General features: G+C 49.0%; 1 protein-coding gene across 1 annotated transcript in view; it reads left to right on the plus strand.

The window, feature by feature from the left end:
• kcnab2b (potassium voltage-gated channel subfamily A regulatory beta subunit 2b) overlaps positions 1-12,500 on the plus strand; it is a 134,145-nt gene that overhangs the window by 48,494 nt on the left and 73,151 nt on the right. The window contains exon 2 of the mRNA XM_061257099.1: positions 848-988. Within this exon, the coding sequence (XP_061113083.1) occupies positions 912-988 (77 nt within the window). The 5' untranslated portion in view covers positions 848-911. The remainder of the gene's footprint in view (positions 1-847; positions 989-12,500) is intronic.

A 12,500-nucleotide genomic window follows, 5' to 3' on the forward strand; every position in this document is an offset into this window, starting at 1 on the left:
CAATTCCTGTAATATGTGTTGTAACCGTCTTGTAAGAGGCATCCACAGTTCTGGTGTTTGAATCTGGCTCTCCCTGTCTGTGGGTGCTCTGGTCTCCTCCCCCTGTCTAAACACACACTGTCTGTCTATCCTTCTGTGATGGACTGTGGTCTGTCCTGCATCCTACAGTCATGGGGCATCTGGATCTGTGGGAGGCAGGAGATATAATGGTGTTGGGTAAGCCTGTAGATGTGATGGTGTTGGGTTGGTGTTAGGTAAGACTGTAGATGTGATGGTGTTGGGTTGGTGTTAGGTAAGACTGTAGATGTGATGGTGTTGGGTTGGTGTTAGGTAAGACTGTAGATGTGATGGTGTTGGGTTGGTGTTGGGGAAGGCTGTAGATGTGATGGTGTTGGGTTGGTGTTGGGTAAGGCTGTAGATGTGATGGTGTTGGGTTGGTGTTGGGGAAGGCTGTAGATGTGATGGTGTTGGGTTGGTGTTGGGGAAGGCTGTAGATGTGATGGTGTTGGGTTGGTGTTGGGTAAGGCTGTAGATGTGATGGTGTTGGGTTGGTGTTGGGTAAAGCTGTAGATGTGATGGTGTTGGGTTGGTGTCGGGTAAGGCTGTAGATGTGATGGTGTTGGGTTGGTGTTGGGTAAGGCTGTAGATGTGATGGTGTTGGGTAAGGCTGTAGATGTGATGGTGTTGGGTTGGTGTTGGGGAAGGCTGTAGATGTGATGGTGTTGGGTTGGTGTTGGGTAAGGCTGTAGATGTGATGGTGTTAGATTGATGCCGGGTAAGGCTGTAGATGTGGTGGTGTTGGGTTGGTGTTGGGTACAGCTCCAGACTGAACGCTCTGTTCTTTCAGAGGTCCTGCGAGGTGAGAGTGAGACCCCACGGCAGGCTGTCCACACCAGCACCCCCGCGGCTCCATGTATCCCGAATCCACCACTGACTCCCCCGCTCGCCTCTCACTCCGACAGACTGGCTCCCCCGGCATGATCTACAGGTAAGAGCAGGGCCAGGCCTACACCAGCCTACACCTGCACCGCCCTGCGTACCAACCTACACCCACACCGCCCTGCGTACCAACCTACGCCCCCACTACCCTGCGTACCAACCAGCCTACACCTGCACCGCCCTGCGTACCAACCTACACCCCCACTACCCTGTGTACCAACCAACCTACACCCAGCATCGCCCTGCGTACCAACCTACACCCACACCACCCTGCGTACCAACCAGCCTACACCTGCACCGCCCTGCATACCAACCTACACCCACACCACCCTGTGTACCAACCAACCTACACCCAGCATCGCCCTGCATACCAACCAACCTACACCCACACCACCCTGCATACCAACCAACCAACCTACACCTGCACCGCCCTGCGTACCAACCAACCTACACCCAGCATCGCCCTGCGTACCAACCAAGCCACACCCCACACTACCCGGTATTTATTAATTTGCACATGAGACAAGGTGAAAATGATCATTTTATAAATACCAAATTTGCAGGTGAGGTAAACAGACCTCACTAAGGATTTTATTTAATGCAGTGTGGAACTCAGAGGAATTGTTTAATTACTCCGGAGATTCTTGTTGAAACAAGGTGGCACTGACCCACAACAATGGAACGCAATGAAAGACAGTCTTTTTGATTCGCAGTGGAGTCTCATTATGACATGAATTCTGATGTAAAGTGGTTCCTAAAAGATACATGCTCGTAGTCCGCAGGTCCACATGCCAAGACCAGATTCATCTCGGGGCTTTAAGTGACGATTGCACCTGTGTTAAAACGTGTGTCTGCCTTCACAGAGGAGGAGATTAAAGCCCAGATCAATAGTTTGTAATCATTTGTTGCCATGCTGACGGCAGCTGTGGTGAAAAGATTGCGACGTAATTGACAGACTGTTTTCAAGCTGCACTATTCAGTCACAAGCACTCTGATCTCTGATCTCTGATCTCTGATCTCTGATCTGGCTTCAGCTTGACTCCAAGTGTCACCGTCGTTATCTGAAAAACACACAGGGCGACCTTAATCCCTGTCGCTACTGATACAAGCTTTCAGTGCTTAAAATGCAATGTAATGCTAGTCTCTGTCTTATCAACCACACCATCAGTCAATTACAGTGAACTAAAAGAGAACCTGAAGCGGTCATGGAAATGCAGACCTGTACGACTGAATATCGATAGACTTACAGCCTCCGTCGCCAGTCGTGAATGTCATCCATATGAGTGTCAACACTGTTGAAAATTTGACGTTGTTAACGATTCAGTTCTCCTGAGAATGGGAGCGAAAGCTGATGGGAAATGAAAAGGTCTCGCTGTTGCAGACAGTATGCCCTCGATCAGCTAAAGCAGGGAAGGCAACAAAGCAGTGAGCTGGTAACTTAGGCAGAAGTGACTTTACCCTCCGCGGGTGGAAGAAAGTAGAGGGGCTACAGGACCAATCACGTCAATAGAAGTAGGCCGGTTTACAGAGATAAGAGTCGGCAGATGAATCACTATTTTTTATACTTGATACTTAATTTACCGCTTACAGTTGTACCAGAAAAGCAAAAGAACACTGGCACTAGCTTTATAAATTTGTGATTTCAACGATTTTAGCATTGGACGCATCGATTTTTAATGAGCCCATTGTAACACAACTCCACATTTAAGGCGATGGCAATTCCTGTCCCTATAACTATCACAGTGTAACGGGGATCTGCTGCATCTGGTACCTAAGATCATGCCATGCTCTTCCTTTCTGGAGATCATCAGAAGCACCACTAGGGGGCGGTATAAGCACACTAATGAAACCTGGAACGGCTTTAGATTATCTGCGCAGAATTAGTCGTTATTATTTAAGTGCTTTCAGATCCTGAGAAATTATTTGTTGTCCTAGCTATTATAAAAATGTGCTTTTGGTTGCACGTTTAACCTGCTAGTAACAGGAACCAGTGCGTAACGGCACCAGTAAAGGGGCCCGGCCATATTTAATGTGCTGTTCTTTATTTAATGCCAGGTTATTCTTTACATTCCTGTTTCAACACTGAAATCTGCCTCTGTGTGGATGGCCTCATTTCCCCCACTGATCTGACCCTTGCTGATTGTGTGTCTGTGTCTAACTCATTTCCTCCTTGTGCAGAACTAAGCTTTTCGCTCTCTCTCCCCTCTCCTCTCCTCCCTCTCTCCCCCTCTCCTCCTCTCCTCCTCTCCTTTCTCTCCCCTCTCTCTCTCCCTCTCCTCCCTCTCTCCTCCTCTCCTCCTCTCCTCTCTCTCTCTCTCCCACGCTGGCCGCAGTGCCCGGTATGGGAGCCCTAAACGACAGCTGCAGTTCTACAGGTACCGCTCTTTACCGCTCTTTACCGCTCTTTACCGCTCTTTAGCTGCTTGCTGTTTGATCTCCGGGCCAGTGTGACGCTGTGGCTCTGTTCTGTAGCGTGTGACGCGTGTGTGTGGCTCTCATGCGCGTGTGTGCTTCTCAGCGCGTGTGTTCTGCGTGCCCCTCTGCCCTGAGCGGCGTGTTTGGGATGTTTTATGAGCGTCCCTGTAGGGATGGCGGTCGTTAACAAAGACGGGGCTGTGCTTTATGACCTCTCGATAGAGTACTGAAGCCCACGTGTGTGTACGTGTATGTGTGTGTGTGTGTGTATATGTGTTTATGTGTGTGTGCGTGTTTGTGTGTGTGTGCGTGTGCGTGTGTGTACTTGTATATGTGTGTATATGCGTGTATATGCGTGTATGTGTGTGTATATGTGTGTGTGCGTGTGTGTGTATATGTGCATGTGTGTGTGTGTACGTGTATATGCGTGTATATGCGTGTATGTGTGTGTATGTGTGGTGTGTGTTTATGTGCATGTGCGTGTGCGTGTGTGTACATGTATGTGTGTGTATATGTGTGTACGTGTGGTGTGTGTGTGTATGTGTGTGTGTGTGTGTGTGTGTGCGTGTGTGTTTATGTGTGTGTGCATGTGTGCTCCAGTGCTGTCTCTGTGCTGTTGGACGGGCTCCAGGCCTGGAGAGGCGTCAGGGGGCCCTCAGACTCCTGTACGAGGCAGGATGCAGTTTCTGGTCCCCTGCTGATCAGAGGAATCTCAGATCTGATGGTTTTGTTTTACAGTATGAGTAGGCAGATGAGAGATGGACAAATGCATGTGCACAGCACATACATGCTCTCTCAGGTGTGTGTGAGAGTGTGAGAGTGTGAGAGTGTGAGAGTGTGAGAGTGTGTGTGTGTGAGAGTGTGAGAGTGTGAGAGTGTGAGAGTGTGAGAGTGTGAGAGTGTGAGAGTGTGAGAGTGTGTGAGAGTGTGTGAGTGTGTGTGAGTGTGTGTGAGTGTGTGTGAGTGTGTGTGAGAGTGTGTGAGAGTGTGTGAGAGTGTGCGTGTGTGTGGAAGGACAGCGGTGATCTCTGACTCTGTATTATAAGGGGAAATGAACCCACGCTGACTGGGACTATGCTGATGCTAATGCTAATTTTGACCTGCCTTGTGTCTGCGGTCTGGCCTTAATGTACAGAAGTGAACGTTATCGTGTTCTCACAGGGCTACAGGTCAGCCTAGTATGTAAACACTTCCTTCTCTCTGTCAGGTTTAAATAGAGGCCTTCCTCTGGCCAGTGAAATGTTGAAGTAGCAGAGGGGTAAATGTGGAATGTTAAAGGCAGTCTATGCAGAAACAGCTTCTACCCATCGGCAGCTGGCCTCATCAACAAGGCCCAAGGGTCCCCGTTGTCACAGACTTTTATCCCTCCCCCATAAACTTCATAAACTTTATATTTTATATTTTATATATTTTATATTTTGCACTTTAACAATACTTCATATATGCATTATGTTGTATTGTATATATTTACTTATTTTACCTCGATCACATTCCACCTTATTATATATCTATGTTCCTATTTTTATGTTGTTTGCATGCACCCACAAACCACAGCAAATTCCTTGTACGTAAAACTACATGGCGAATAAAGAGATTCTGATTCTGATTCTGATTTCTTTCCGTGATTCGCTCCTGTGTTTACCATCAAAAACTCAATCAACTGTAGTAGCCAATCCATACATGTTTCCTCTTGCACTCCTCCTATTGGCCATGCTTTTCAGATACAGTACACACACTACATTACGTTACATTACATGTTATTTGCTTTTATCCAAAGTGGCTTACAGTTGATTAGACTAAGCAGGAGACAATCCTCCCCTGGAGCAATGCAGGGTTAAGGGCCTTGCTCAAGGGCCCAACGGCTGTGCGGATCTTTTCATGGCTACACCGGGGATTGAACCACCAACCTTTCAGGTCTCAGTCATGTACCTTAACCACTACAGGCTGCCCCAAACTAAAACTAAAACAAAAAAAACTAAAAACTAAAAAGGGTCACCCAGAAACGTCCCAAACTCTTCTTAGAATAACTAATACAGGATATTGGGCAGAAGTGAACACAGACTCAGAGTGCCTGCGTGTTTGTTTTAGAACATTTTGAGTTGAAAATCCTGCGCAGTGTGCCTCTTAACGCCCTCCAGGGTGCGGCTGTGTGCCGGGCCTCGACAGGAGGCAGAGGTTACGCCCGCACATAAAAGCCCTGCGCTGGGTTTTAATGGTTTGGATATTTAGTTTCTGTCTAAAGTGAGGGACGCATTAGCGGAGGTGAGGCTGACTGCAGCGTGGGGCAGCGTGGGGGAGTGAGGGGGGGTTAAATCGGGCAGGTACTGTGTGCGTGGCTCCAGCCTCGCGCTCCCGTTTGTGCCGGTTCGGAGCGGGATTACGGGTTTTGGGTTTTCCCGGCTCGGTCTCTCGGGGGGAAACGGGGCTGCTTGGCGCTGATACAGTTCTGAAACCCCCTACAGTCAGACCGTGGTAATGAGCCCTCTATTGATTTAGCGTTCCTCCACCTCACAGCCTTTCTCTCCTTTTAACAGCAAAGCTCTCTCTCTCTCTCTCTCTCTCTCTGCGTTTCCCCGAAAAGCTGGGCTGTTCAGACCCTCCTCAGGAGGAGCTGGCCTCCCCGCGGGGCGGGGGGGGGGGGGGGGCTGCGGAAAGGGAGGCTCACTCTCTTTCAGCCGGTCCGCGGCGGGCTTGATGGGAATGTTATGTGACTCCTGGGAGAGCAGAAGCCGGTGCTGGGTGTCTGTAACGTCTGTGAAGCAGCACAAGCCCTGCATCTCCCCTGTTCCCGTGTTCACCCTGCTCCTCTCCCTGCCTGTGCTACGTGATAGGCCCATTTCCTCCTTTACTCAAGTTCTTGCCGCTTTCCCATTGGTGTACACTGATGCTGGGCCAGCGGGGTTCTCTGAGCTGTGAAACGGACACGTTTGCCCTCTCGGTGTCCGGCGCGCCTGATGGCACCCCGGCGGGACTCGTGATTTAAACAAGGCTCGGTGGGTTATATTTGGGGTGAGGAACGGTCCGCCCTCGATAATTGATGATGATGGTCTTCAGTCACCCCCGCTCGTGAGTTCAGCTCCGAAGAGGAAATTAACCTTTTCATGGCTGCCTCATTACCGCACGCGTCCGTTCTTTATCTAGCGGGTCACACCCGCTCAGGAGGTGAGAGCGGTCGTCTGGCAGTCGGACGGGTTGCTGGTTTGATCCCTATACCAGGGATCCCTATCGGTGCCAGAAGAAAGTGGGAGCATGTCTGTGCCTCTGAGTGCTCTGTGATAGGGTATGTGTGGCGTGGCTGTTTGACAGACACTAACAGTGCACCCTTGCTGGGCCTGGAGCTAGTGCCCAGTTTCTGCATGACCCTCAGGGGTCACATGAGGGATAGAGAGTCGCTTGATAACGTGCATAAGATTTGTGAATTTCTGCAGCCATGCTTAAAGACTGTCTGCATCCTAAAAAGCATTCTGTGTGTGACTGTGTGTGTGCATGAGTGTGTGTGTGTGTGCGTATGTGCATGAGTGTGTGTGAGTGCGTGTGCGTGTGTATGCATGTGTGAGTGTGCTTGCGTGTGTGTGTATGCACGTGTGAGTGTGCGTGTGTGTGTGTGTGTGTGTGTGTGTGTGTGTGTGCAGGAGTGTGTGTGCACCGCAGTGGGTCCTGTCCCAGTTAGAGGGGTTAGCCAGGAGCAGTGTGTCCTGTCCCAGTTAGAGAGGTTAGCCAGGAGCAGTGTGTCCTGATTCAGGTGGAACTCAGGCTCCATTATGCAGAGCTGCTCTGCTGATCTGTGACTGCAGGGGAAATGAGTTCCTCAGGACGTGCCTGTCTCCTGCACGTCTGCTCACCACCCTTACCCTCAGACTTTCACATTCACCCTTACATTTAACAACAAGCCAAAAAAGGGTTTTCTTTGCACACTCAGTTTGGCGTGGCAATCATTAAAACCTGCCAAAGTTCATCTCTGAAGAAAACTATATTCCTGCATTTGAGTTTATCCGTGTTGATTGAATGCATTACCTTATTATTCTGCGATGTCAGGTCCATTATAACTGTGGTGAGTGTCCTACAGGTTGGATGGTGTAACAGTTAATTTGTTTGCTAATGCAGCGTATTACAGAAGTGTGTGTTGCCGGTAAGCTGTTTGACTGGGTGAGACTGTGGACAGGCAGTAAAACACAGTAAGAGCTATGTGAGTAATAAAGTGTGCTGTGAGAGACCTACTCTGCCCTGGGAGTGACACTACACGCCCGTGTGTGTGTGTGTGTGTGTCTGCATATGTCTGAGAGTGTGTGTGTGTGTGTGTGTGTGTGTGTGTATGTGAGTGAGTGAGCAGTACCCAAAAGGTGCACGAAATTGTAACCCTAGCCAGCAATATGTAACTTACATTTTTTTTGCATGGAAAACACTGTATTTCTGAGAGTGTTGTCACCAAGAGATGGACAGGGGGTGGGGTAGTGTTTGAGTTCCTGTGGAGGGGGAAGCTGGTAAAGCGACAGGGATTCTGGGTAATGTAGGGGTTTATGGGTATCGACCCGATGCTAACATTAAGGCCTAGCTACAGTATGAGACCTTTATGATTTGCAGGAGAGGATGTGCTTTTTATGCACTGCTGAAATTATGTGAATTAATGCTACACTCAGGAAGTGGCCTAATCATAGTCCTGCCAAGTTATTTTATTTATTATTTATTTTTAAGTTATATTTTTTTTACCAGCCGACCTCATAAGCGAAGCTATGCAGGTACTCATGACCAGGAATCATCAATTCTGGCCCTTGAAACCAAATCCAGCGCTGGTTTTCTTTTCTCTCGTCTAATTTGTGCTACTGATTGGCCCAACTGTCTTGAGACTTGACTCCCTCGGTCCTTCGAGGACCGTTGGTTGCTGATCCCTGCTCAGGACTCTTGCTGTCTGCTTAATAATGAAGTAAGCTGAGATATTTTGTCACAAAAATCAAATTTCACATGTCTCCCTTTACATCTGTGCTCACCCTGAGATGAATGTGGAAACTTGGTTGCAGTTTTAATTTGGGCTATAATAAATAATAAAGTGATTATGATCAAGTGAAAGTCAATATGGGGAGTCGCGTATTGTTGATTGATGTCACTCCAGAGTGTCTCAAAACACCAACAGAAGGGGAAAGGTCAGAGGTCACAGTGTCTCCAGAGGGTCATGGTACTTACTGACAGTCCCAGGAGAGTCCGTAAGTGCAATAAGTGCTGACTGAAATGACAACTCGTTAACCACTCGACTGGTCACTGACATAATGGGCCTAAATAAAGTCATATAGGCAAGCACACTAACGAACCTCCACTAATGAGCCTTAAACCACATCATTCAAACATGGCCGAAGAATCCCTGCCTCTGAAGTGGAGATAAAACAGTGACACAGCATGGTCACCTGATTCTGAAACTGAGACTGAGACTTGACTTCCATTGGTTACAGAGTGTCCTTGGGGGGGGGGGGGATTTGGATGAGCTGTGCTGCGTGTTCCCCCACCCTGGGTGTGTCAAAGTGTCGCTGTGAAAGACGCCTAACCCCTGAATGCTCCCGATGAGCTGGTCGGTGCCTCGCATGACAGCCTTTCGCCGTTGGTGTGTGAGTGTGAATGTGAATGAGAGGCATTAACTGTAAAACGCTTTGTGTCGTCGTAGGTGCTGGAAAAAGCGCTAAACAAACGCAGTCCATTTACTTTTTACCATTCACACCAGATTGTGGGTGTGGTTCAGGGGTACTGGACCTCCCCCGCGACTGTGAGCCCTCCTCATTGGCTATGCTTGTGTGGGTCTGCTGGGAGCTCAGCCAATCGCATGCTGTCCTGTGGGTAAATGGGTCCAGCCCATGAAGCTCCGTGCTTTCATAAAGACACTGACTCTGATTCTTCTGTTTATGCTGAAAAACACAACTTATTGCACGGTGACATTTTACACGTGTTACACTTCCTGTGGGAGGCTCTGATTTCGGAACAGTCCACTTTGTGTGGTGGTCCAAGTTCTTGATACTTTTAAATGTGCGTGAAGGAAGTTCCTGAAAAGGGCCGTTTGTAGTTCCTGTGAAAGGCGGTTTGTAGTTTCCACGCTCTGTAGCTGTGTGTGGGGCTGTGGAGGGTTCTTGGTGGGGTTACGTGGTCTGGCTGCTGACCGATGTGTGTTGCAGGGCGAAGCGACGCGTCTCCTCTCCTCTCCCGCTGTCTCGTAGCGTCTGACACGCGTGGCACACGCCTGTGCGATGCCTGCACGGTCACGTGCGCAGTACGGGGCACACGCGGACACGGGGATCATCGCAATCGCACGCGGCGTTTAGCCATCTCTCCCGTGGAACAATCAAAAGCTTTTAGTACAAGAGCGTCTCTGAATAATTTAGGGCTGGTATTATTTGCTGGGCTTTGCAAAAACATGCTGGTAGTGAGAGGCGTAAATGGATTCCTCCGCGGGGTCTGCTGAGTGTGATGGGCTGGCTGGGTCTGAGCGGAGCTCCGTCATTCGCTAATTGGCTGAGACTTCCTGCCCGAGAAGGACCCGCCTTGTTTGGGTGGACGGACGGAGCCGGGGGTGAAGTTATCGGGCGAGATCGGCGACCGCACTCTGATCGTTTCTGAATTAGCAGCGCGGCGCGAAACTCCTCACACATGAGCCGGCCCCCGAGAAACCGGGTGAGTTTGGGGCGCTGAGAGGGGCGCGCGGGAGGGGGGTGGGCTGGGCTGGGGGGGCGCCGCATGGGGATGCTGCCCTCGTCCCGTCCTGGACCCCCTCTCCCTCCCCGAACGGCTGTGTGGCGCAGGACACTGGGCTGGCTGGGGCTCTCTCTCCCTCCCCGAACACACCGCACCCCGGAGCACCCCGGAGCACCCCCGAGCTGCAGACCGCTCGACCCCTCCTCACGGCTGCGCTCCAGGAGAGACGCGGTTAGCACACACAGCCGTCTGTGCCTCCGCTTCGGGTTTCTCCCTGCCCGGCTGACGAGGTAGAACGGAGACCGGGAGAGCCTCGTATTTGGGTACCCGGAGATTTTAATTGTGTGTTTTATTTTTGTTCGGTTTTTTTGGGGGTTTTTGTGGCTGGCTGAGGGTGGGACATTGATGTCCAAAGGGCAGTGAATCCTGGCACTGCCTGGCTCTCTGTGGACTGAACATGGCAGGTATCCCAGCAGACTTTGGGATGTTTTGTGGGGAAGCCGACTGTCCCAGCCTATTGGAAAAAGTGCTTAAGGAACTACCAAGATGAGGCTTGGTCACACATACACATACTTTTTTTAAAAGTGAATATTTCATTGGCTGGAGTTACACGCTGTCCTGGCTGGTTGTCTTTAAATCGTACAGCGGAGGGTAAAAAGTGCTCTTATTGTCCGCGTCTCTCTTCTCTTAACGTGCCGTGGAGCACGCTGCTGTCCTTAGTGTGCTGTAACGTTCCCTAATGGTCTCAGACGAGAGCGGAGCCTCACTTCCTGTTCGGGACGTGCAGGGTCCCCTGTGTGCCGCCACTAAAACATCGGCTCGGTTTTCACGATGTCTCCCATCAAACTCTTAGTAGAAATCGAGAGTTTGAGAATTGAAATAAGCCCATGAAGTGATTCTGGGCTCTTGCCTCCTGATTCTGAAGAGGATTGGGTTTCTCATGTGCGCTGGTTTTGATTGCTTTATTTGATTTCGCTTGTTTACATGGTCTTTTTGTTCATATTTTATGAAAACCTCTACACTGTGACGGTTAAGTGCCAAGGGATCGTGGCATGAATCGAAAACACCCGTTTATGACTCCTCTGGAAACGACGAAATCATTTGTCTAGATTGTTTAGCACCTGTACATCCGTATCATTCAATTTCAGTGGAATTTCCTTCTTTGCTCAGGAGAAAGTTAACCTGAAGTTTGCTTCATTCTTTCATATGTCTTTAATCCTGAGCAAAACCGTGAAGTGCAACTTCCGTCCTGCACTAACCCGGAGACTTGCAAAATGTTTTTTTTTTTCTTCTTTCTGTTATAATTGATCCAAAAATATGGCACTTTTGGAAGAATTTTGCACTGCAATATTACGTAATGGGCTGGACTTTAGGCTCATATTTTGTGTTTGTTAGAAGACCTTTTGCTGTATAAAATATTTTCAGGGGAAATTATTTGTTTTTTTTTGTAGTTATTGTTATTATTTGTCCTTATTTTAATTATTATCGGTGTATATACACTGACTGAGCACTTTATTAGGTAGACCTGAATTTAATAAACCCATCAGAAATGCATAAGCCAGGCTATCAGTAAGCCATATCAATAAACATAAAATTGCATCACAACTAGATCATCATAATCCTTCTGTTTGATTTAATAAAGTCATTTTCAAACACAATGTTTTAGACCTTTATTTAATTATCCTTTCCTTTTGACTTGTATCACTTAAAAGCTGTGGTTAATGCCGTGATTAACATGGATTCTAATGGCTTTAATCACAGGATTAATCTCAGAACCCTGTTATGTCGCATAATAGCCTTCATCGTACAGAATTGCACTGAATTTGAATTTAACTGCCCTTCTTCCGTTAAAGGTACAATAAGTCATTTCGGACTTCTAACGGTCAAGAGAGGAATAGCAGCAACAGACACGCTCAAACCGCAACACTGTTTATCCCTCCCCCTTCTCTGTAAACACGCTGACGTTGACACGCCATTGGCTGTGGCAATTAGAACCATTTTTCAACCAATGAGCTTGAATTATTGTACAGCTGTACAATGTGCCGGGGCCGTCAACTGCGTATTTTGAAACCCGAATTTAAGGACTATAAACACAGGCGGAGGGTGAGTCAACATGTCAGTGAGCCTTTTTCAACGATAGGAAGGGATTTACAATGGCCTTGTAACAATGTTTTAACACATAAAATCTCACCTTATTGCCCCTTTAAAGCAGGACCGTGACGGTTTGGGTTGTTGCGTGCGCCGAAGCGAAGGTTCGGTGCTGAACCAGACGGAGTGAGCGCTGATAGTGTTGTGAACGGACGCGTGTCTCTCCTCCCCGGCCTCACAGAGGCCAGGCCTCTCCCCTCACCGTGACCGGGCGGAGCGGCGGCGTTGTGCAGGTGACACGGGCGGTTCCCACTGCGGTGACGCACGTGAGGGAGCAGAGTGGCTCACTGCCACTGCTGATTCTATGGGCTGAGCTCTGATGCTGCGGA

The sequence above is a fragment of the Conger conger genome, chromosome 10, assembly GCF_963514075.1.
Source record: "Conger conger chromosome 10, fConCon1.1, whole genome shotgun sequence".
NCBI classification, from domain to species: Eukaryota; Metazoa; Chordata; class Actinopteri; order Anguilliformes; family Congridae; genus Conger; species Conger conger.